The sequence below is a fragment of the Nyctibius grandis genome, chromosome 5 (assembly GCF_013368605.1).
Source record: "Nyctibius grandis isolate bNycGra1 chromosome 5, bNycGra1.pri, whole genome shotgun sequence".
Lineage (NCBI taxonomy): Eukaryota > Metazoa > Chordata > Aves > Nyctibiiformes > Nyctibiidae > Nyctibius > Nyctibius grandis.
In genome coordinates, this window is record NC_090662.1 from 90,057,213 (window position 1) to 90,083,425 (window position 26,213).

General features: G+C 41.0%; 1 protein-coding gene across 5 annotated transcripts in view; it reads left to right on the forward strand.

Moving 5' to 3' along the window:
- Positions 1 to 26,213, forward strand: part of CLCN1 (chloride voltage-gated channel 1) — a 67,605-nt gene that overhangs the window by 37,335 nt on the left and 4,057 nt on the right. For 2 of the 5 annotated variants that reach the window (XM_068401822.1, XM_068401819.1), the window contains exons 7-21: positions 2,899 to 2,977; positions 5,781 to 5,906; positions 10,915 to 10,999; positions 13,545 to 13,646; positions 15,458 to 15,542; positions 15,967 to 16,116; positions 18,750 to 18,819; positions 20,406 to 20,516; positions 20,646 to 20,859; positions 21,583 to 21,716; positions 22,215 to 22,441; positions 22,556 to 22,661; positions 24,468 to 24,550; positions 25,299 to 25,337; positions 26,000 to 26,104. In XM_068401822.1, coding sequence (XP_068257923.1) covers positions 2,899 to 2,977; positions 5,781 to 5,906; positions 10,915 to 10,999; positions 13,545 to 13,646; positions 15,458 to 15,542; positions 15,967 to 16,116; positions 18,750 to 18,819; positions 20,406 to 20,516; positions 20,646 to 20,859; positions 21,583 to 21,716; positions 22,215 to 22,441; positions 22,556 to 22,661; positions 24,468 to 24,550; positions 25,299 to 25,337; positions 26,000 to 26,104 — 1,716 coding nt within the window. Of the gene's footprint in view, positions 1 to 2,898; positions 2,978 to 5,780; positions 5,907 to 10,914; positions 11,000 to 13,544; positions 13,647 to 15,457; positions 15,543 to 15,966; positions 16,117 to 18,749; positions 18,820 to 20,405; positions 20,517 to 20,645; positions 20,860 to 21,582; positions 21,717 to 22,214; positions 22,442 to 22,555; positions 22,662 to 24,467; positions 24,551 to 25,298; positions 25,338 to 25,821; positions 25,945 to 25,999; positions 26,105 to 26,213 lie in introns of those variants that run through there. The other 3 variants (XM_068401820.1, XM_068401821.1, XM_068401823.1) reach the window with 3 other exon arrangements.

Below are 26,213 nucleotides of genomic sequence, written 5' to 3' on the forward strand. Positions count from 1 at the left end.
GTTTCAAGCTGTTAATCACCATGCTGGTGGGCTATAATACAACCCTCCCACTATTCCAGACACTTTGAACTGAAACATAGTGACAAAGGATGAGGAAAAGGCTGAGGTACTTAATGTCGTCTTTGCCTCAGTCTTTAATAGTAAGACCAGTTGTTGTCCAGGTACCCAGCCCCCTGAGCCGGAAGCCAGGGACGGGGAACAGAATGAAGCTCCCATAATACAAGGGGAAATGGTTAGCAACCTGCTATGCCACTTAGACACACACAAGTCTATGGGGCCAGATGGGATCCACCCAAGGGTACTGAAGGAGCTGGCAGAAGTGTTCACCAAGCCACTTTCCATCATTCATCAGTAGTCCTGGCTAACCAGGGAGGTCCCAGTTGACTGGAGGTTAGCAAATGTGATGCCCATCTACAAGAAGAGCCGGAAGGAGTATCTGGAGAACTACAGGCCTGTCAGCCTGACCTCAGTGCCAGGGAAGGTTATGGGGTAGATCATCCTGAGTGCCATCACATGGCATGTACAGGACAACCAGGCTATCAGGCCCAGTCAGCATGGGTTTATGAAAGGCAGGTTCTGCTTAACTAACCTGATCTCCTTCTATGACAAGGTGACCCGCTTAGTGGATGAGAAAAAGGCTGTGGATGTTGTCTACGTAGACTTTAGTAAAGCCCTTAACACTGTTTCACACAGCATTCTTCTGGGGAAACTGGCTGCTCATGGCTCGGTTGGGCATACATTTTGCTGGGTAAAAAAACTGGGTGGATGGCCGGGCCCAAAGACTTGTGGTGAACGGAGTTAAATCCAGTTGGCGGCCAGTCACAAGTGGTGTTCCCCAGGGCTCAGTATTGCGGCCAGTTCTGTTCAATATCTTTATCAATGATCTGGACGAGGGGATCTAGTGCACCCTCAGTAAGTTCGCAGATGACACCAAGTTGGGCGGGAGTGTTGGTCTGCTTGAGGGCAGGATGGCTCTGCAGGGGGGATCTGGACAGGCTGGATCGATGGGCCGAAGCCAGTTGTATGAGGTTCAACAAGGCCAAGTGTTGGGTCCTGCACTTGGGGCACAACAACCCCATGCAACGCTACAAGTTTGAGGAAGAGTGGCTGGAAAGCTGCATGGTGGAAAAGGACCCGGGGGTGTTGGCTGGCTGAATATGAGCCAGCAGTGTGGCCAAGGTGGCCAACAGCATCCTGGCTTGTATTAGAAATAGTGTGGCCAGCAGGACTAGGAAAGTAATTGTCCCCCTGTACTCGGCGCTGGTGAAGCCGCACCTCAAATACTGTCTTCAGTTTTGGGCCCCTCACTAAAAGACAGACATTGAGGTGCTGGAGTGAGTCCAAAGAAGACCAGTGAAGCTGGTGAAGGGTCTAGAGCACAAGTCTTATGAGGAGCGGCTGAGGGAACTGGGGTTGTTTAGCTTGGGGGGAAAGAGGTTAAGGGGAGCCCTTATCACTCTCTACAACTACCTGAAAGGAGGTTGTAGCGATGTGGGTGTCAGTCTCTTTTCCTAAGTAACAAGTGATAGGACAAGAGGAAATGGCCTCAAGTTGTGCCAGGGGAGGTTTAGGTTGGGTATCAGGAAAAATTTCTTCACCGAAAGGGTTATCAAGACATTGGAACAGGCGGCCCAGGAAAGTGATGGAGTCACCATCCCTGGAGGTATTTAAAAGATGTGTAGATGTGGTGCTTAGGGACATGGTTTAGTGGTTGACTTGGTAGTGTTATGTTAATGGTTGGACTCGATGATCTTAAAGGTCTTTTCCAACCTAAACAATTCTATGATGCTATTAATCCTATCCCCATTCTGGACATGATGACATCTTAAGGCCACAGAGGCACAAATAGGGCCCAGAAGTTACCTAGAACAAAGCTGTGTATAAGGGCACATTGTTCTGGGTCAGGGAATGGTCCATGGCCCTTTTTTATTGAGCTGTGCAGAGGTAGCCTTGAGACACCTTTGGTTGAGGTTCTATCAAACACCTGCTCAGGTAAACAGGAATTTATGGCCTTCTGGCTTTAGAATTCAACCTGGCCACTCAGTTTCCCACCATAACACAAGACCACCCTTTCTCAAAACTCTCGTGGGAGATCTAACAGGCTATTTTGGGAACACATGATAGTAGAAAGTACCAAATACACAGGCTTTTAACACTGATGTATTATACACCACCTAGGATTTAGACAAAAGAAAAGAAAACCTATCATCTGTTCAGCTTTCACCAATCTCAGGCATTTCAAGGCCAAATCTTGGAGAAAGAGTGGGAGAGCATTTTCTCCCTTTCAACAGCTCTATGTCTTCCAAAACTGTCTCAGGAGAGACCCTACCTTTTATACCTTCCATTTCCCTTTATTATTGTGATTGTTTTCGCTAGGACAGCAGAATCCTTTAATAGGTGATCTGTTACCTGCTCACCTACCCAGGGTGACAGGACCTTCAGCATCTGTCCACGCTCAGTTCTGGTTATGCGTGTGCCTTGTACACACAAACTCACAAGGTGGGTTTCTTGAGGCACTTTCTGGCACATGTGTGTCCTGAGATTCCCTGCCAAAGTAAAAACGATGGAGTAAAACATAAATATGTGCCTTCCACCCTCTGGATGATTTTCCATGAGACATTTCTTCTACAGTGACAGAAATGTGCATGTTTCAATGAAGGATGAGATGCTGCCTTCTCCACATGTCTTGAAGATGTGACTTCAGGTATATTACTGTCTTGTGCCAGGTCTTGTCTTTTGAATATTTTGAAGCCATCCAGAAGGGAGAAGTAAGATAAATATAGCTATAACTCTGAGACTGGTGACAGCATGTGGCCATACCTGCCAATTCTGTTACTCACTCTCTGCTTTCTTTCCTTCTTTCTCCTGTTTGTCTCTCTTTGTCTCTTTCACCAGTAGCAGCCATATTATTACACAGATGTCCTGACCGTGGGTTGTGCTGTGGGGGTCGGCTGCTGCTTTGGGACACCACTTGGAGGCAAGTGGCCGTTCTGTTTCCTTTTTCTCAGGTACCTAAATCCTCTCCTGCCTAGTCCTCTTCTCTCCCCCTTTCCTGCACCATATTTTTGTTCTGTCATCTACCTCAAACAAAGCAGCTTACCTTTAACGTTACCAACCTCCCTAGCATCTCTGACACAGTCTTTTTTCCACATGTTTTCAACTGTCTGGAGGCAAGAGGGGAAGGCTCTCCAGAACAGTGGTCTCCAAATTGGGGTGTGCGTACCCCAGGGTGTGCACAAGATGATCCATCGGGGTGTGGGAAGAAAATATTGGAATTTCTAGTTATTTTTTGATCTAAAAAAAAAAAGAAACAAATTAAGCTTTACTAATATTCAGTATACGTATTGGCACTGGTGCCCTCAGTCTGTATGTTGGATGGCCACTTGTCACATACAGTGCATGAGGTGTCCTGTGTGTAGAGTTGTTCACAACGTGGAGGGTTGGCAGTGGTGCCCTCATTCATTTGCTCGCTTTCAGCGTATTGCAATGTATTGCAATCAATGTGTGCCCACTTAAGTGGATTTACAGATTATATTACCTAGTGTTAACTAAACTAACCCTCACAAAATGGACTAGTGGCTTAAAAAGATTTCTGCAAAGAGACCATGGATTGAAGAGAATACTAATAATGCGAGCACAGACAAATGACAAGAAAATGGCAGAGCTGACACTTCTCCTACTCCTAGTATGAGCTCTTAATTAGACACAGTACGAGCTAAAAACAATGACCAACTAATCAGATCTGACAAGAAGTTGGCCAAAAATATAAAAATTATCAAAGACTATTTGAAGTATAGATTTACACCTGCTATTGTTAACAATGAACCTCACCTTAAGTGTATATTGTACTTTGAGAAGTTAGCTAATGATAGTATGAAGCCATCAGAATTAGGCAAGACATTTAAAAACTAAGCATCCAGAACATGAAGACAAACCTCTACATTTTGTTCAATGATGTTTCAAGCTACGTGATATTCAGTCCAGTACTTTAGAAAATTTCACTGAACTTAATGATAAATGTTTAGAAGCCTCCTTTGAGGTTTCTTACTTCATAGCAAAAGACAAAAAGCCACATACCACTGGGGAAGCACTTGTTCTTCCTGACACGGTAAAAATGGCTGAAATAATACACAGAAAGCAATACAGCGGCAAACTAAAATGCATTCCTTTGTCAGCAAACACTGTTGGAAGATGCATAGAAAACAGTGATGAAAATTTGAAGAAACAAGTATCAGTACTAATTACACAGTGTGAGAGGCTTGCTAGGCAGCCGGATGAAAGTACAGCTCTTTCTAACATGTCTCAGCTTATGGTATTTGCTAGATTCTGTTTCGATAGCGAAATACATGAAGAACCACTTTCTGTGAGCCACTAAAGGAAAGATCTACCAGAGAAGCTATGTTCTCACCAGTAAATTACTTCTTTAATAAAAATGTTTTATCAAAAAGCTGGGCAAGTGTAATGACCGGTGGAGCGGCTGCTTTGACTGGCATAAGAAAAGGGTCGCATGGTAAGGTTGCATAGATAGCACCACACTTGAAATTCATTCACTGCATTGTTCACAGGCAAGCGATTGCAGCAAAGAAATGGGAGCCAGACATGCACAAAGTGCTACAGGATGTCACCGATGTGATTAATTTCATAAAAACAAGACCTTTAAACAAGAGAATCTTTACAATACTTCGTAATGAGATGGGGAGTGACCATGAAAATCTTTTGTGCCCCACAGACATTTTCTGGTTATCTTGTGGCAATGGGCTTTTAAAAGAATTGTTGAATTTAAAGATCAGTTACACATTTCTCTTTTACAAAAATACAAGTGTTCTGAATTTGCTGATCTTTTCTGTGATGACAAGTGTCTGTCAGTAGCATGCTACCTAGCACTTAGTTTGGAAAAAATAAACATACTTGATGCATCCCTTCAAGGTGAAAGTGATGTTCTAACAGTGGGTGAGAAAGTAACTGCTTTTCAAAAGAAACTTGTGGAGATTTTGTGAATTTGTTGCCAAATACAATGTGAGTGTGTCAACTATAAAAACTCTCATATATGTACAGTTAAAAATCTTGGAAACAGAACTTTCTAACCTGTTTTAAAATCTTCCCGATTAAGAGTTTCAGTGGGTTTTGAACCCACTTGTTAAAGATATAAAAATGCAACACCTTCTGATTAGTTTGCAAGAACAACTGATTGACATCAGGGAAGATGGAAATTTACTATTCAAATTTCAATAAAAATATTTGTGTAAGCGGTGGATGGGATTGAAAAAATAGTTTCATGATTTAATCAGCACAGCCAACAATGCATTTCTTGCATTTGGATCTATGTATCTTTGTGAGATATCTTTTTCAGCTATGACAGCCATTAAGACCAAGTAACTGAACCTAGAACCAGACCTTTGAATCAGTATATCACAAAGGGTTAAAGAAAGATTTTAAAAAATAAAGAATATCAATATTTTTAGTGAGAACAAAAAATTTTTTGTTCCATTAATAAACAAATTCTTTTTTTTCATTTTCTTTATTTCATCTTTATCTCATCCTAGTCTATTTTTTAATGTTTTATATTGTATATAATATATTAGTACAGTAATACATGTATATAGTTTTTAAATAAATACACATATATTGGAGTGTATGTGCTCAAAAAATTTTTACTGATAGGGGTGCATGGTTAAAGAAGTTTGGAGACCACTGCTCTAGAAGGCTATCTAGAAGCCTCTCTCATGCTTCTAACATTACACTTCTGATGTTAACTTTGCTCCCTTTCCAACTCTTTCTAGGGGTCCTTTTCAGCATTGAGGTCACTTCTACTTACTTTGCTGTGCGCAATTATTGGAGAGGTTTCTTCGCAGCTACCTTTAGTGCCTTTATTTTCCGAGTCCTTGCTGTTTGGAACAAGGATGCAGGTAAGCTACAAACCATTCCTACTCTGTACAAAAGTTTCGCTATTAATTTATTATTTTCCGTCTTCCTTAAAACCACAACCTTGTATGATGTTTGAAACTTCTGCCATGACATGTGACTTCCAGCAGTACAGAAGGAAAGAGAAAGGGGAGTATCTTATGTCATCAATGGTACAACCCAACTTATTCCTAGGTGTGCTAGGGATATGACTGAAAAAATACTGAATATGAGTCCTCGGCAAGTAAGCGGGCCCCTGAGGTGGGATTTTTGTCTCCATTCAGCATAATATCAAGGCTGCAAACATAGAGATATCCCATCATGGAGGATTTAATACATACTACAGTGTATGCTGCTGCGATCTGCTGGAAATGCCATGGTCTGCTTCAGTCATCTCTTGACTAGAAGCATAAAAACCAAATAGTCTAGAAAATTGAGATGATAAAATGATAAGGAGGCTACAGGATTGGTAGGGTCTGACTGAAGATCCTGAAAAAATAACTGGCTCAAGTAACTGAAAAGCGTGAGTGCACCATTTGTGCAGACAGAAATAGCACAGGACAAGCTTGTTCAGGAGAGCATTTTAGATACTGTGGGAATGGAGTTCCAGCTGATGCAGAAGGCTGCCATTTCTTTGTAAACTTCTTGCTTATAATGTCTTTATCTTTTATTCTTACAGTTATATCTATTTTATTGATCTGAGCTCCATGTGGGCAGTTCCCTTACTTAAAACTGCTATAACTTATGTCTCTCTTGACTTCACAGGGTTGGCTTTTTTGTGCTAAAACATTATTTGGCTTGAATATTCTCTTGAATATAGAAAGCGACTACACTTTCTACTTGAATGTAGAAAGTGACTACATCTTTGCTAAACACTGCTACTCGTATTGAGGGATATTCAGCCATCAGATCTGCCGAAAAAAACCCCACATCTTTCTGTTCTTTCTGGAGGAAAATATAAGAAATTTGAAGACAGATGACAGGAGATAATCTCCTATCCTTCATTTTTATCTACTCTAGCTCCCTTGCTGATCTCTCAAATGATTAGAAAGTATCTTAATCCTGAAACATCTTAATTACTGTCCCTTCTTCAAAATCATCCAGACAGCTTTAATATGCACATTAATGGCTCCTTACGTTCTGCTCCATTGACTGTCTGGGTTAAAAAGTTTCATGATCCAATTATCTATGAAAAATAGTTCCTTTTCATAGCTCTGAATTTTCTTTGTCTGTGTTGCCAGTCTCTTTGTCCTTGTATTAAGGAACTAGAAACTTTTGTGTAGCTAAGTCATTCATTATTTTATGATCTTTCATGTCTTTTCATGCTCATTTCCTTCTGAAAGTAACAAGCCTGGTCTTTTCAGTCTTTGTTCAAGGGTTTTTCTTAAGCCTCCTCCCTGATGTCTTCACAAGCTCTAAAGTCTTGTCTACCCCCAGAAGTTATGCACTCTGTAGATAAGTGGACGTCTTTGTAGAAGTTTCCTGTATGGCTAATATTATCACCCAGTAAGAAAACCTTTGTATGAGCTGGGTTAATGTATTTGAAAGTGGAAGAAACTGCTTCCCTTAATGTGCACTATGCACATCTACTTGTAATGTTCTGTGGAACATGTAAACTATTGCAAATTCATACATAATATGTGAACTAACTTTTCTGCTTAGGCAAGCATTTACCATCTTCTTCCAGAATATTTTTGAGATAAAATGATCAGAGTTCCAAACAGATGTGCCTATCAAATGGATTTATTGGAAGGCATTGCAATACTGCAGTGCAATACTGTACATTATGATACCATTTTTATGCAGCTTTTACACATTTCTAGCAGCCACAGTTAGGAAAAAGGTAAAATGACCATTTTCTTAGAGCTGTCTACACTGATCCAACTCTCTTTCTTGAAATACTATTGTTAAATTAGATTCCTTTCTAATGTATCAATAATCTTCCCCCACTGTATTACTTTGCATTCATCAACACAGAACTTTGCCTTTCTCATGCAGTCCTCTCTACTTCCAGCCACGGTAAATTGATTCAGTATCATGTGCAGATTTTGCTGTCTTCCTCAGAGAATTCATAGTCATAAAATTGTAGAAAGATTTAGTTTGGAAGAGACCCCTGGAGCTCTCTACTCCAAACTCATGCTTACAACAGGGACAACTTTCCACTGCCTCTCTGGGAATCTTGTTCCAGTGCTGAACCACCCCTCCAAAAAGAAGCATTTGTTCATTATATGTAGACAAAATTCTCTTGTTGGAAGTTGTGCCCATTACCTCTCTTTCTTTCACTGTGTCTTTACAGCCTCCCCATGAAGTAGGGGAGACTGCAGTTAGAACTCCCTTGGGCCTTCTTGTTTCCAGGCTGAGTAGAGCTAGTTCCTGCATCCTCTCCCTGTGCCCATGCCCTGGACCATCTTGGGGCTCGCCACTGGACTCTCTCCAGTTTTGTAACATTTTGTTTGTACTCGGTTTTCTAGATGTGGCTTCTTCAGTGCCATATAGAAGGAAATAATCACCACCGTCAAATGGTGGTTTGTGCTTTTGCTGATGTGGCCCAGTATGTGGTTAGCTTTCATTGCCATAAGGGCAAATATTAAGCATCGTATCCACCAGGACTAGCTGGCATGAGAGCAGAGCTTTTTCTGTTCACTAGGCCACCACACTGTGCCAATGCACCTGCCATTCCAGGTGCAGGATTAAATATTTGTCTTTGTTGAACTTATGATGTTCCTACTAGTCAGCTCCTCCAGTTTGTGGAGGCCGTTCTGAATGAAGCTCTGCAGATGACAAACCACTCCCTTCTGTCCCTCCCCACTTCAGTATGGTCACTGATGAGTGAGTTCCATCCTGTCACCCAGGACATTGATGCAGATGTTAAACGGAATCAGCTCCAATATTGGCCTCTGAAGAAATCCATTCAACACCACAGGGCCCCAAGACAACAATCAGCAACTCCTGCTACATGTGTACTATGACATGTATCATTACATGCTTGACATGATAAACTAACTTTTTTTCTCTCTCTAACCTAGCTTCTGATCCATGATAATATTTTCCCTTTTGCTGTTTCATCAGTAGACCTCTACATGAGGCTCCACAGCCTCATGTGGGGCCTCTCAATAACCTAAATAAATACTATTCTCCTTAATGTGGTTTTATGGTTTTGTTAAAAAAATCCATGTCACAAAGTTTTTATTCATTTGAATTATCCTTCTGGGTTTTTTCCTTGGCTTTGAGGTTCAAAACAGGTATTGCTGGGGTTGTGCTTGCTTTTAAAATCTATGTGTATTTAACGAATCTGCCAGGTGCTAATGCACAGGTCTCTTTGTACTTTAGCACATTGCTCCATAACCTTTTTAAACATATAAACTACCCATTGGTCCCCTTCCAGTCCCTGGAAGCCCTGATGCTCATTAGAGATGGTGAATTATTTTTTCTAAATAGCTCATCCACCTCATTCCTAATCTGCCTCAGATCTTAATGCCTTTTAAGTCTGCAGCTTGTTTAACACCTCTTTTATTGTCATTTTTCACCTCCAAGCTGCATCATTGCTACCAGGAAGTAGCACATAGGGAAGCAATCACATCAAAGTAGACAGGTGCAAATAAGTTGTGTAACATCTCACCAAAATTCTTTTCTTTCTTAGACCCATAAAATCTTTGCTGGCTCTGGATACTGATGGCTTTGTTGGCTTCTGGATACTGATAGCTTTGTTGGCTGGCTTTACACCATTATCTGTACTTTCCAAATAACATCTGGCCCATTCTGGTTGGCTGCTGCAATTTAGGTCCCTGTTTGCTAACCACAGAAGACTGGAGTTCTGCAATTTGCTGGATTTCTCTTTTACCATGTCCTGAGCCTTCATCTTATTTGACATAGTGTTTTACATCTTGCCTTCCTCCTGCTCTTTCTTATCACTTCTACACATGGCTCAGCGGTATTTTAAAGTTCAAAGCTTTTTTAACTAGACTTTCCCATTATCTAGGCTTTCTCATTTCTTTTTACTTCTCTTAACTTTCACCTTGTAAGAGTTGGACAGGAGGGAGGGAATGGGGTGAAGAGACAGGGAGTAAGATCTTCCCATTTTGGATAGTAGTATGCTGTTGTACAGGCTTAGCTATCTTAGGTAATGTAACCCACAGAGATCTGATTAAATCATTGCTCTAAACCTGGTCCTGTCTGACCAATTAACAAGTAATTAAAGCCTCCTGTAATTATCATGTAATGCTAGATTTTGACTGCTTCTTTTTTTTCCTCATTGTGCAAATAATTCCTTCATCCAGGGCAAGTTGGGATTTATATCCATCCTCATTCAGCTGCATTTCCATGCTGCACTAAATGATTGGTAATTTGTACTTCACCTGTTGGCATACAGATACTTACTGTTTCCACACATTTAGGTACCTCCAGGTAAAAGCAGGACAGGTTTCAACATCTGAGTCATTTTAGCAGTGCAACACTATCAGGAGAGGTGAGCTGGAGAAGATGGGGCTTAGCTGATCTTTTCCATCTCTGATTTCTAAGACTTTCATTCTTTTGGTACCAGTCAAAAATTTTGCGGATATAACTTCAGAGAGGATCTGAGTTTTGTTTCTAGAAGGCAACCACAAGTGTGTGTGACACAGCTTCTCCAGATATGTAAGCACTGCCTGCCTTGGCAAAGAGAGTTTTGAGAGTCAGTGAGTATAGTGTGAAGAGTTTTTATTTCTTAAAGGACGGATGATAGAAGAAAGGAAAGAAAAGAAAACCCTTTAAAAATCTGGGATTGTAGCTAAAAAAATATAGACATTCTCTGAAAACAAACCTATACCGTGTAGAGCGGTAGGGTTGCGAGTGCTCAAAAATACGCACTACTAAAATCAGAGCCATCTGCCAATCTGTAATACTGTATATAATGTCATGAGACCACACAGGAGCGTGTATATAACTAGTTCTCCTGTCCCTACCCCTAGCTTTTATGGCATTTAACTTCTCGCCTCATGATTCCCTTTCCTCCTCTACCTCTTTCTTCTCTCACAGTTACCATTACAGCCCTGTTCAGAACGAACTTTCGCATGGATTTCCCCTTTGATCTGCAAGAGCTACCAGCGTTTGCTGTAATAGGGTAAGTTCCCAGGAGCCTGGCTCCTTGCTCTACAAAGGTTATCATGTGAACTCTGTTAGGAATTTTTTTGCAAAATAGTTACAGCTTTTTTAAACAGTTTGATTGTCACAATTAAGGCCTCTGTTTCCTGGGATTCCTCCTTCGGAAATGGTGCCCATGTAACACAATAGGTCAGGAAGGAAATGTGAGTATTATCAAGCTGTTTGTTATTTCCTTCCAATGTATCTTTTTCAGAAATTAAGTTCTGGAAAAAAAAAGTAAGTCTAACTTGGTCCAGGTTCTGGATATAGATATACTGAATGGCCCTTTAACCATGTTGATGGCATCCCCAAATGAACTGACCCTACAAGTACGGCCTTTTCACTTGACAAAAATGGGACAAAAGATTTAACCAGGAAGATTCCCTTTTACAAGGTCAGAATGGTTATCCTTTTCAAGAGAGGTTGGTACACTTGACATGATGGCAAGGGTAACTGAATTGCAATTGGATCCAGTGAGAAAAACACTTAATTTATTAAGATGAATGTCAGTTTCATTTTATTTATGGAGATATCTGAGTAGGTTTCATTTGTGGAGGAAATTTTGGGAAATGAAAGAATGAACTTAAGAAAAATGAGAAGAGAATTGGGAGAAACTAGAGAAAACTGAGTTTAGAATTGCTGTGAAGAAAAGTCTTGGGTTAGAGCTTCAGAGATGCTCCAGGTAAATCACTGCAGAGCAGTAGTGAAGGGAATACACTGTAGGAACAGATACCTCTGCTGGCATTGTGAACATATTCTGTTGCAAGACCTGGATCCCAGACCAGAAATATAGTCGAGGTTTTCCAGCTCCTTTTAGTAAGCTGCTTTCTTATTCATTTACTTGAATATAAACTCAAGTGAGATTTTTTGAAGACATCAAATATGTTGAAAATCTATGAATATGCAGGAGCCTTTGGTAGTAATATGTATCCACTTTGTTCTTCTCCTTGCATGCTGAACTCAGGGGAATCTATTTGTTCAGAATGGCAAGGACAAAGGTAATCCTTATGATTTACAGCTGATAGAATGCAAAACTTCTTGTCATTCTGTTTTGAATGAGGTTGGCAGAGCTTTTTTTTTTGCAGTACTGCACATAGGCTAGGAAAGGAGTATATGAGAACTGTGAAATGCTTTCAAATGCCTGGGTGTACAATGCCGTAGTTTAAAAAAAAAAAAAAGGTAAAGACTTGGACAGTCGTGGATAAAGTCCTGATGCCAACTTGGAATGCTTCAAATTCTCTTAACATTAAGTCTCAAAGTTGAACTCTTTTTCTATACAACATATTTCTTCACTTTCAGGTAAGACAAAAAAACTGAGCCAGCTTAAGCACTATCAACAGGTAGATATTGTTCTTCTGTGTCAGCAGATGTTGTTAATTTGCAAAATGTATACAGGAGGAGCACTTCTATTTTATTGACAAATTGATAGGCAGGAATGGAGGGATCTATTTTGTAATATAAAGGTTTAATATAAAGAAATTCAGTTCATTGTGCAGCCCTTAGGCTTATATTGCTTAAGGGACTGGTCTATTTTAACAGTAGTGCTAAACAGAGCTGGCTTAAAATATTTAAGAGGAGCTCATTGAACATGTTTTTCTGTGAACAGCTTTATATTTAGTTTAAATTTGTTTCTGTGCAATTTTTAAATGATCAAGCAGGATTTTTTCAACATACAACTTTTTAAGTAAACTAAATTAATCTTTGAATGAGATTTGGCAAAGGCCTGCATAATATATAACAAAGGAAAATTCCATTAATTTTAAAAATTAATAGAATGAAGATGTTATCTGTTTATCCTCAGTATTCTGTGGGTTAATTATTTGCCACATAAAATAACGCTTCCCTTTACCAGTTCTAATGCACTCTTTTTTTTTTTTTTTTTTACTTCACCTTTGAGTATTAGGCCCTTTTTATCCAGGTCTCATTAAGCTAGAGAGCAAAAGGATCAAGGCCAGTCCCTAAACAACTATACTTTTTTGGCTTTATTAGGATCAGAAACATAGGCCTAAGTGATTAGGATCATAGAGATGACATAATTTGCTTTAGGCACAAGAGCTGCTATTACTTTTAATATTTGATGTAGGTATATAAATTTGCTGAATCAGAGTTAAACTCCCTTCATTTTTACTATTTCCTGTTCCAACCTGATGTCTAAGTTCTGACAATATCGGTCTTTGCCCAGTTGCTCTTCTCCAACCCCCACTGAGATCTGTCAGTCCTTTTCTGTAGATGATTTCTATAGATTATTTTATAGGTTTTTATAGATGAGATTTTCCCCTCTAAGCAAGAGAAAATTTAAGTGGTAAAATGGCAGTGCGTGTGACAAAGAGGTCCAAAATCATCTCTCCCCTTTCATCAGGGAGTCAATGTCTTCAAGTGAGTTGCTGCAGGAGTAACCCTCTAGGTGACATTTAAAAGATTCAGAAACAGCTGAAGATGAAAAACACTTAAACTCAGTTTCTTGGTTGATGGTTTGTGTATTATCTGTTGTTTGGTATAATTTTATTTCATTTTCTCCACTTTAGGATATGTTCTGGATTCCTTGGAGCATTTTTTGTTTATCTCAATCGCCAAGTGGTCCTATGCATCCGGCGTCATACAGCTCTGAGCCAGTTTCTCACCAAATAGTGAGTGCCTTTGAAGATACTCTCTTTAGGGACCAGATTTGTACACCCTACTGGTATTGGATAGTAACAAATGCTTTCTGGAAGCTAGTAGAACTATTTCAAGTGTAAGATAGTAAAAATATGAGAAACTGAAATTATAGGAGAATAAGATATCTGTAAACATCAAGAGAATTTGTTCTGAGATGGATTTTCTTCTTGACCAGCCCCAATGGTTTCAAACAGTTTCTTGGTTTAGAAGGAAGACTCTGTAATATTCATTAAGAGGACAAGAGAAACTATTGATTTGACAGAAAATTTTTTTAATTAGAAAATCAATGATCATGTTTCTTAAGATCATGCTGCTTCTGTTTATTTTTTTAGACTCTGTAAAAATTAAATTCAACATCATTTATATTTAAGAAAATTAAATACAATTGAAATCTAACTACATCTTTAAAATCTAAAATTTTTTAAATCAAAATGTAGGCAAAAATATAAAGAATGTGCTGCAGTATTGCAATTACTGCATACTTACGAACCAAAAGCTGAAACTAATAGTAACCAAACCGTGTGAATTGCAGCACGTAAGAGAAATGCAAAACCAAATAAAAATCTTAGCAATAAGGGTTTTACAGGGAACTTGAAGATACTTTTTTCCCTCTCTAATAAAGTTATAACTTCCAATGTTATAACCTGAAGAAGAAAAGGTGGCTAACTGTAAATGTCTTCAGTCTCTTTACAGAAGAAATCTGATGCTATGAGAATTTTTTAAGTTGATAGGTGTGGAGGACCTACATTTCTTAGCAAGTTGCAAACCTGAGCAGAAGAAAACCACTAGTTCGAAAGAAGTTCAGACTAACTTAATTTATTATGTGGAAGAAAAATTTTCTTACTTCATAATGTAGCATTACCCACAAGCACCAGCAGAGCCATCAAACAAAGTTAATGGAGAAGTGGAGCAAAGACTGAAAAGCGGGAATTTACTTTAAACTTTTGACTAATTTCTCAGAATTTTTTGTTTCTTAGACTGAAAGAAATTAAAGGTTATGTTTTGTCTTCCTGAATACCACAGCATCTCAGCCAGAACTTCCTGTAGGGAACACAGTAATTTTTCAGGGGAGGCTTGACAGGATTAGTCCAGCACATGGAGGCAGCTTAGACTCATGTCGTCTTAATGCCCATGAAGTGTCATAGTGTACCCAGAAACCCATCCTGGGATTGGGCACAGCAGTAGGAAAACACAGGTGGCTTCAGCCTGCTGTTCAGCTATGCCCCACTGGCCCAGCACAGCTAGACCCACTAGACACCAAGGACACCTGCCCAAAAATTGTGACAGTCAGCAATTCAATGGAAAGAAAAGCAGTTTTTCTCATAAGAATTAATGCAATGGGGGATGCATGCAGAAATGTATGAAAAATCCCTACATTTAAATACACTAGGACAGGATACATTGCACGGGAGATAGAGGCAAGACTGACATGATCAGGACAAATGGAGGAGGTGCTGGCTTTTGACAATAGGTCAACACATCATTGTAAATACACATCCCCCTCTGTGTATTCAAGTCTGTGCATTTTGTACATCCCTCTCTCCCTCCATCCCTCTCATGACATTAATTCTGATGACAAAAATGGCTTTGGTGACAGTTAAACTCCCTATGAATGATGATGATCAGTGGAGCAGGGCATTAAATTGCCAGTAACGGAACTCCAAAGCAATGGATACAGATGTGGCAGAGAGCTTTCACAGAAATAGCATTCATAGTTCTGAAGTGAAGTGCTATAAGAAAAGAATGTAAGGTTATATTTTAATAAACTTTTCTTTCTTTTCAGCCGCCTCGTATACCCTGGGGTTATAACCTTCCTTATAGCAACTGCGACCTTCCCTCCAGGATTTGGGCAGTTCATGGCAGGAGAGGTGAGAGTGGGATGTGTATCTGCAATTCTGTGCAGTTCTGTGGAACAGTCTCCCCTTATCCTGTGCCCCAATGAACCATAAGGTTTTATGCCATGGAAAGGCGAAGAAAGATTTGGGAGGAATTTGGACTGAGGAGGGACTACATTCTGAGACTTACAATCTCTGCTATCTCCTTCACATAAAACTTGAAAAAGGTCCACTCTCCTAAGCAAGTAACAAGGAAGATGTTACCCCATGTGTGAAAGTAGTTAACCTTTCACCAGTTCATGTAAAGTCCCATCTGTCTTCCTGAAGATTAAAAGTGTGAATTAAGTTCCATAATCATGAATTACTGAAGTAAAAATCTCCTCCACTTTCTTGGAACAGAGGTAGAACATTTACTCCATCTAATCTCATGGCTCATGCCTGTTTTTTTGCTGTTTAGTTGATGCCACGGGAAGCCATCAGCTCTCTCTTTGATAACTATACCTGGGTAAAACACACAGGGGACCCTCAGATCCTAGGGAAATCTGCCGCCTGGATCCATCCCAAAGTCAGTGTCTTCATCATCATCCTGCTTTTCTTCCTCATGAAGGTAGGAAACTCAGCTTACCATAAGCCTTCTCCATTCAGAGTGAATGTATTGATACTTTGTAAAACAGTTTGTGAACTGCCAGTGAGGACTTGCTGGGTATTGAATGAAGCACTACAACTGAAATGGGGTCTTACACCTTTTGAGGTTAATTTTGCCCACCTTGAATGCAAGAATAACAAAATTGTTACGGAATAATTTCCTGGCCTTAATATAGTAATCTCCTTCACTGCTCTCTAGGTCATCTTCCTCATGCATCCTGCTGAATGACTTTTGGTACCCACTGTGTAGTGGTAGGGAGGACTACCTCAGGAAAGATTTCTCAAGTTCCAGAAAAATAAGTAATTGAGTAAAAAGCTCTCACATAATTTATATTTGGTCTAAATAAAGTCTGACACTGTCTACTTGATATTCCTGACTACAGATAGGAGACAAGAATATGCAAGCACAATCTATAGTTGCGTGAGGCACAAGATTTGTTAGCAGTACCATAACTTGATGGAGAAATGCAGCTGAAAACAGTTTTGCTCACTTCTCAGAAAGCGGATTAAATGTTCTGAGCTGACATGGTCTGTGGAAGTTGCAACTGTCCAGCCTCTGAAAGCTGTGTAAGCAAGAGAAGAGATTTGAAAGAAGAAAACATTATATTTCAGTGTTCAAAACACAAGTAGCAAGAAATAGGTTTTCCTAAGAGGGAGAAAAAAAAAAAAAAAGATAAAAGGGTAAAAATACCATAGAAATGGTGATTTTTTTGTTGCAAAGGGGCAAAAGAGCTGAGGCCACCTTGAAATATCAGTTGAACATTTCAGTAGATCAGGAATGGACATCAATGAGTGACACAACTGATTACACCTAAAGTAGAACACTGTATCAAATTTCTGACAGGTAGTTAAGGGTTCTGCTTCTGTGATAATTCTGATTATAGTGTACTAAGCAGATACGGTCTCATTTACTTGAGTAAAGGAGGGATGGATTACACGGTGTATCTATCCTGAGTCCCTCTGTTCTCCTTTGGAAGAGCTGTATCTTCAGACACTAGATTCATTGGCCTTGTCCTATTAACTAAAGGCTTTCTCAGCTCACTGGGTAAGTGTTCCAAACAGTTTGTTTTCTTCTGGATATAGTCAGAGTTGGGATAGACCACATACATAAAAAAAAGAAGCTGCTGTTTCGACTCTGGGCAAAAACTTGGCCTGATTTTCCACTGCACTATAGTCCCAGTTCTCAGCTGTATTTGTCCTGGGTTTGGTACTGCAAAGACAGAGCTTAGTTAGCAGTACTGCACTTCTGCAGCTTGCAGCCTCTGTAGCCAGCCAGGAACTTCTCCTCTGGAGTATTCAAATGGCTTACAGAAGGAAGAGCAACAGCCAGTATCAAACTGATGGTCCAGCCCATCCTCACAGCATATTCCTCTACCATGGGCTGAGAAATACTGTTCTGCCGGCTCTTTGTTACCTTTGTAGAGGGCTTTCCTAAATGGCAGGCTATATCTTGGCTTCATTTTCCCTTTTATGCCAACCATTCTATGGGAGTTACAGCAGAAAAGCTCTCTTGGTTGGATTTCATCTCACCAAACTGACTGTCTACAGATTAGTATCTCATCTGTCTACAGCTACAACAATGTCTGCAGAGGCATCACCTCCTCAAAGGTGGACCCTGAACAGGAAGGATTTGCCCACTCAGAGGAGAATACAGTTCTGAAATATCTGAAAGTATTGCTCTTGATGTGCTGGACCATGGTTGTCTCTCTCCTATGGATGACACTGCTGCAGCAAGGGACATCTTGCCAGTACACTTCTTTGTACAAGTTTTGAAACAGCAGCATTCTCTGTGTTTCCCTCAGCTATGGAAATGTCTTGTCATATTGCCTGAGAAAGTCTGAGTGTATTGGCCTTTCAGGTGTTTGTAAGATTAGGCTATTGCCTCCCAAAGAAGTCTATATGTGCTGGGCTAAGTCAGCATTTGAATTGGTCTTAGCAGTACCAGGACGGATTTTGTCATTTTGCCCAACATAGTCATAGCACAAAAGGCAACAGTCACAAGCTAGAATAAAGGAAACTTATGACAGTTGGACTTCAGGAAAAAATTCTCCCCTGAGTGTGGGTCAGCAGTAGTACAAATGCCCAGAAAAGCTGGGGAATCTCCACCCTTCAAGATGTTCAGAACTCACCCAGATAAACCCCTGAGCAACCTGATCTAACTTAGGAATTAGCCCTTCTGGGAGCAGGGAGTTGGGGGAGAGATCTCCAGAGTTCCCTTTGCACTGAAATCTTCCAGAGTCTGTGAAATCTTGACAACCTTGTTCTATGAAAAGCTAAGCTGTTTGGAGCAGTAGGAAATCTCAACTTCTGAGGTCCAAGGCAAAGGAGTTCTCATGTTCATCCATCCCCTTGGTGATTCAGCTTCCCTGCCACCACAGCAGTTGCCCAGAGGTCCTGCGTCAGCGTTGGTGTGTTGCCAGAGTTCCTCCAGCTTCCCTTCACACCCCACAGCCCCTTTACCCTTCACTTTCTGGCTGAACTGCCAGATCCCTCAGAACATGTCTCCTCATTGATTCACAGGCTGGGCAGTGGAGTGGGTCTGCAGGAAATGCTATTGCTGATCAGTAACAACCGCACCCTCTGCCTTTGTTCTAGTTCTGGATGTCTGTCATTGCTACCACGATGCCAATCCCCTGTGGAGGCTTCATGCCTGTTTTTGTTCTAGGTGAGTTTCAATTTTGTGTTGCAGCATATAGGTCTGACAGGTGGAGAGGGTAAGAGAGACACTGTATACGTACCCAGTAGGCTTCTTCTAGTGGATGAGGAGTCATCACTTGATGTCTATGACAAGCTTGGTTAACAGTCCATATACCAGCCTCTGAGTCTCTGCTTTTGTGATTTTCCTGCCTCCCAAATCCAAATAATGAGGAGGAAATCCCTGTCCTTTTACATAGGGAAAGCCATACTTTGGGGAGACATGCTGAGGCATGGCCTTCTAATTTCTCTGCCTCTTCACCTACAGAGAAATTCTCATTCTACATTTAGTAGTAGCTGCTCCTTTTGCTCCTGAAGGCCAACTAGAAGAGATAACCTCAAAACTAGTACCTGCAATGTAATCCACCACTTATTCATTTCTTCTGACTGAAATATGTTAACATCCAGGAGTTTACTGTTTTTTAACTGGTTTTAATTCCAAGACCAAAAAATAAAAAGAATATGATGCTAATGTTAAGACAGACAGGCTATTTTAGACTAAAGTATACAAGCTCATGAAGTTCAGCATTAAGTATCCACAGCTCTTAAATTAAATGAAGTATGCTAAGGACCTCTGTGTTCTGGCAGGCAGCAACTGAACAAGTCAGTAGCATGCCCTCACAGTGGTGAAGGCTAACCACAAACGAGGCTGTATTAGGAAAAGCCTAGCCAGCAAGGCGAAGAAATCGGTTATTTCCCCACATTCAGCATTTTGGACACAATTCTGGAATATTGTACCATTCTGTGTCCACCAATGCAAGAGATTTTGACAAAGTGCAATGAGTCCAGTGGTGGCCACTGAGATTCTTGGGGAGCTGGAGCACAAAACAAACAAGCTTGAGGAAGTCGGGCTTGCTCAGCCCGCAGAAGAGGCCAAGAGGGGACCTAACTGTGGTCTTCATCACCTAATGCAGCACAGGATAGAGAGGAGAGAAAGACTCCTCTTAGAGATAGACAGTAAATAGGAGGTAAAGGCACAAGTTGCAACAGGGGCAATTCTGATGGGACATAAGAAAAAATTGTTTCTTAGGTGCTCAGAGAGGCTGGAGAATCTTCATCCTTGCAGATTTTTGTCTGGACAAGGCCCTGGGTGACTTGATGTCACTTTGAAATTAGCCCTGTTGTGAGCAGGGGTCAGAACAAGACCTGCAAAAATCCCTTCCCACCTAAACTCTTCTGTAAGCTGTGATTCTAGTGTTGGACATTCCTAGAACAAGTGTCTGAAGAGCCTCAACTGTGATCTGGACTGACATTGTACATATTCTGAAAATATTTCCTCCTGCCTGGGAATCACAAATACCACTGTGCCTGGTGTGCCTAAGGGGAAGAATGAGGGGTCAACTGTATTTACATATCTTAGTACCTTTTTGTCTTCTTGAAGTCTAACTTCTATATTTTGTAACTGAGAACTACTCTTTAGTCCCCAGTGTCATTTTAATGTAAGTTTTTATTTTGTTTCTGTTAGAAAATAGTCAAGTGATTGCCCAGCATAGCTGCACAGAACAGACTAGGTGTTCCTTAGATGTTAATTCCATAATTGTCAGTGATATTTTCCAGGTGCTGCATTTGGGCGTCTTATTGGGGAAATCATGGCATCACTTTTTCCCGACGGGATCCTCTTTGATGGTTTTGTTTATCAAATCTTACCTGGAGGGTATGCTGTCATTGGTGAGTCTCCATGTCTTTCGTTTTCTTCACCTGGTCCCATTCCCATGACTTTCCTGGCTGACATGACATGCTGTTTCTACATGACAGTTGTCTTCTCTCCCTATTCCTTTTCCACCCTACCTGGGAAAGGTGCAGCAGCTCTGACAGGAGCAGTGAGCCACACTGTCTCCACTGCTGTGATCTGCTTCGAGCTGACAGGTCAGATCTCTCACATCCTCCCCATGATGGTGGCTGTCATTCTTGCCAACATGGTGGCCCAGAGTCTGCAGCCCAGCCTTTATGATAGCATCATCCAGGTGAAGAAGTTGCCCTACCTGCCAGACCTGGGCTGGAATCACATAAGGTATAGTAGTAAAACAGGTGGAGGTCGGGAGTGGCAAATAAATAATGCAGAAGAGAACGAGGCTATGGGAGAATAAAAGGTCATGAAAAGGGGATAGTACTACAGAGAAAATAAAAAGGCAGAATAGGCATGGAGCAAGAAAAAACAAGTGGTGTAGAATTAGGGTTCATACACAGAAATGGAGAAAAGTCCTCTTCTTTTCACTGAAAGCACAGGTTTGAATAATCTGCAATGTTACTGAATTTGTATTAATATTACCAAATTGCTTCAGTTTAAAAATTTAAAAATCAAGTGTCTCATTTTCCATTTTTTTCTGAATTCAGTGAGGCTTGGATTTTTTTCTCCAGCAAATGTTTGAAATATCATTTTATTTGGATAATTTACTTAAAACAAAATTCAGTTATTCATATACATTTCTTCCTCTCTACTATATATAATATACATAGGTATGTATATATAAAGCATCTATACATATATGTGTATATATGTATGTATTTTTATGGTGAGGGGTAATGGAGTAGAATACAACTGTAATGAAAATCCAGTTAATCTATGTTGATCCTGTTGAAAAGCCCTCTTTGGGTATTCTCACTGAAGATTATTTAGCAATTGTATTGAGAACGCTTTATAAAGAAGTGGGCATTTATATATTTCTTTAACGAACTTATCTGCTAGACATTTGTAATATGCTAACTCTTCACCTTATTGTCCATAAATTCACAGCAAATACAACATCTTTGTTGAGGATATTATGGTCCAAGATGTGAAATTCGTCTCCTCCAACTGTAAATACCGAGACTTGCAAACTCTACTCCAAAGCACCACTGTTAAGACTTTGCCTTTGGTGGACTCACCAGGTAAGCAATGTGGAGAAACGTGTCATTCCTGAAGACTGTCTTAGCTTACAGAGCCAAAGAAACTAGCTTTCAAGTTACAAGCTGTGAAGGAGACAGTGTGACCCACTACCTAAAAAATCATCCTAAAAATTTTCTGCTATGGATGATGTACGACAGAAGGTGGTTTCAGCTGGTCAGACAGGTAAGCTGGAGTGTGGGCAGTGAAGCAGACATAGCAGGTAAAAGAGGTGTGTGGGAAGTTTGTGGACTGAACTGATCTTGCATAAGTAAAGAACCTGCTTCTGATGTGGTGCTGAGAAGTGGCACAACTCAGGGATGGTGAGATTCCCACAGCGTATTAGAAGCAACTAGCAGGGCTGGTCAATGACTCTTGTATAGCTCTAGATAGTACAAGTCCAAGCACTTTGAAGAGGCTGGAGGGAGGAAGGGGCAGTGTGTGGCAAGGGACATTCAAAACCTTGATGAGGCTTAATGGCTTCTCTGCTCTGTGTTATACAGAGACCATGATCCTTTTGGGGTCTGTAGAGCGATCTGAACTGCAGGCTGTCCTCCAGAGACATATAAGCCCAGAACGGCGACGGCTCCTCAACAGAGAAATGCAGCAGAAGCTGTCTGAGGCACCCTACGATGGGCACAGCAAGGGACCGTGGGCAACCCTGCCAAAGCTGAAGCATGAATCTTTCGCTTATGTTGATGAGGATGAAGATACAGATGAGAAGGGAGAGGTGAGGGAGAGAAGTGTAGAGACTGCAACACAGACTGCTTAAGAAATAGTAAGGCATTTGGAGAGACTGAGAAAGAAATGACACAGGGTGGACTTTATTTTCTCTCCGTAACAGCTGCCTCAGCCTCCAAGTCCCACTCCCAGTTACCCAGAGGAGCCCAATGGCCCGACAAGTCCCCTTAAACAAATGCCTGAAACTTTGGAGCCACAGCAGCTCCCAGGTATGGTAACTTCTGGCATGCTTCAGCTGCATCCTAGCCAGCTTGTAAAAGCTTTCATGCTAAGTGTGTGTACATGCCTGGGCAAGGTGCTGATTTCCCAGAGACTGAGAGAAGGAGCTTTCTCTGCTGTTCCTGTATTAAATGTACTTTGTTAATGCACCTCAACATCAGTGTAACATACCTGGAAATATCTTCTGATTGTGATTCCTCAGAAAGCACAGCAAAAGGAGGCCCACTCAGGCTGCTCTGTCTTTGTCGGTAGTCCCCACTCCATCCTTTGCAATAACATCTCCTTGGACATTTTCTGGAGAGTCTGCATGGAAGGGTCCCGTCTCTTGCCTCCTTCACTCCATGAATTAATTTCCCTGGGAAAAGCAACCTGAGAGCTAAACATCCATGCTTCTTTTTTGACTAGCTTAGGCTGTTGCTCAGCCATCTCCAAAACTGAACAGCTTCTCCCTTGGACACACATCTCTGTTTCAGCTACATTAATATGATGGACAAATATTGATGTATTGTGTTCTTTGTATGCCACCCTGACCTATATTAGCTTTGCTTCCAAGACTACTCCTAGCTCATTTCTGATTCCTATATCATGTATATTTGATGCTGGATGGTGGTGGGTTTTTTCCTTTATGTGTCTTGAAATATGCAGAGTGTGAGTAAGCGCAGAGGTGTAGCCCAATCTTGAGAATTAATACAGAGAATAGGGCTCTGGGTCAAGCTTTTAGGCACCCAAAGGTTAGCATGTAATATAGCATATAGCACATTCTGGTTCCTTAACACCACTCATGTAAAACTAAACCTCTGAGGCACAGGAAAATCCACTTTATGCTTCCAGAGCAGTAGAGTGGTGGGACAACCATCCACCTTCCTTACCAAATCGGAAGAATCACATCAAAACAAGGACAGTGTGTGAGACATTTTATGTTAATGTTATGTTAACATTATGTTAACATATGTATATGTTAACATTATGTTAACATATGTATATCACTACCGAGTGATCCATATATGTATATATGTATCCACATGTATATCCATATGTATATATGATCCACATAAGTATATCAGTACTGAGTGATCCAGGAGTGACAAGAGGAAGTGGAGTAGGGGTGACTTTCCCTGCCATAATTTTTAGTTTGACTCACAGCTGTTATTGTTTCTGACCAACCTTCCTCCACAGCCTTGTTCACTTCACAACAGCACCAAACCCTATCTCCTCCTCTTTGCTAATTCCTGATTGTTCTGCCTGGGAGAGTCATTCTGCAGTCTTTTTCATTCCCACCATTACACTGCTGGCACAACCCATGGACTTTTCACCCCTCTGTACCTGTCACATTCAGGCTGTTGGTATGTTTTGTCTTTGAAGTAATTTCCAAATTCTCACCTCCCCTTTCCATACTCATCCTCCAAATCACATTCTGTTTGTGGACTGCAGAAACCTCTAGTCACAGCAGTTTATCCCTTGTATCAGGTTGTTTGCTGTGTTAGTAGTCTTGCTTCTCTTTCTTTTTTCTTCAGGGACACTGATCTCTGAATACTATCTGCAAGGGCTACTTTGCAATGGTTTGTTTCGTATCCTTGAGGAAAAGATACTGCATGGCAATATTTATTCTGGCATGTCCCAGCCACTATCTTAAAAATTGAATGCTGGATTATGACTGGCTCAACCCTGTCATACACTATGTACTATCTCCCTCGTATTATTTCCTAGCCTGCCTTGGGCAAGGAGGTGGGCATGGGGCTTTGTATTTTTGTCTCTCATTCTTCTCTCTTACCCATGTGTTTGTTTTCATCCTTCAGGCAACTTCAGGAGTTTGAGGCAACTGATCCAGCAGTTCTTGTGCCATTACAACCGTCCGCTTGAAACAGAGAGTGCCATCCAGGTTAGGGATACAGAGAGCCTAATAGTACCCTGAAGAGGGAAGGGGATGCAATGGAAATAGAACATACTACTCAGAGCCATTCAGCATTTGGCCAAAGCGTGGACACGCTTACAGTCCTGAACTCTGACAGCATCAGTGGGGAACTCTCTCCAAGAAGGGTGTGATTACTGTAAAGGAGTGTGCATCTTCCTAAAGAGCCATCTGTGCTCAGGTGTCAAGGCTACCATCATGACTGAGTGCAGGCACCTTTTTCTCAAAATCGCTTAATGCTATTTTGGCTAACCTGGAATAAAGTGCAGTTCTGTTCCATTTGGCAAACAGTTTTGGTGAGATAAAAATGACAAAATGCTTTTGCCTTGTGCCATGTTCGATTCCCTTGGGTATCTGACATATCTGCACAGAGTTGGTGGGTATTATACAGAGCCTATGGGTGACCAATCCATTCTAGGGCAGTGGTTGGACCCCATGTGGGATATCTGAGAGCATCTAAAGCAGTACTAGATCACCAAGTTTAGGCACCTGAATTGCTCTGTCAGCATTCCATAGTACACCTTCTTTGGCAAGGGAAGCACAGCAAGTACAGAGTACACCTTATAATGTATGAGTAAAAGAAAATCTAATCACTCAGTAATATACTATTGGGAAAAAAAAAGGGGACCACATGTGGTGAGGAGGCTGTGCAAATTTTTCCTTTCTCTACTCCGTGAAACTGTGGGTTCTTTGTCCTGAACAGTGTTTTCTCCTACAGGAGCCGGTGGAAGTCATTGAGACAATGAGGCCAGAAGAGGTAAGACTGGGTGCAGAAAGGGAGTGAGGTTAATTGAGTGCTGCTTTTACCCATTTCCTGTTATTTGCAATTCTTCCTGAACTCCGACAACCTCAGTGATTGCCACATAAAGCCATAGCTAAAGCCATTTTCTTCTTAGAGTTGCACAGTGGGCAAGTCTCACCCAATAAGAGACGAGATTGTTCTGCTAGATGTGCTGAGCAAGGCTCTCAGTAATATGATCTAGCTTTGAAGTCAGCCCAGCTGTGAGCAAGGTTTTGGACTAGAGACCTCCACAGGTCCCCTCTCACCTAAATCCTTCCGTGGGTCTATGTTGTTTCTTCATATTTTTACACAAAGTAACTATTATCTTACAATGACAAGGGGAACATTCACTCAGAAAGGAAAGCTAAGAAAGATGTTCATTCCCTCTTTAAGCAGGAAGGAGCAAAACTTCACCTTCTCAGAAAACCTCTGAGGTACTGGAATTGCTCTGTTTCCATAGGAACTTGACATCTGGCAAGGAAGGGATGGGAAACCTGAGGGGTGTGATATAGCGGGCAAAATGAGTGATCTACATAGGAAGGAAGAAGCATTAACCTGAGAATGGAACTAGTGTGGGTACCCAAGACAGCAACACTGCTGATTACTGGAAGAGTGATTCCTCTTCTTTCCTGTGTCAGATAGATGCTTGGGAACAGAAGGAGCTGAACAAGAATGTGTGCTTTGACAGCTGCCGCATAGACCCTTCCCCTTTCCAACTGGTGGAGAGAACTTCCCTGCACAAGGTGGGTGCAGATGTTTCTCTGAGGCATACACTGTTTTTCTCCACCCTATCTATCATTGCAAGTCTAGTCTATGACTTATTCCTTCTCCTTGTCTTCACCTACAACTACT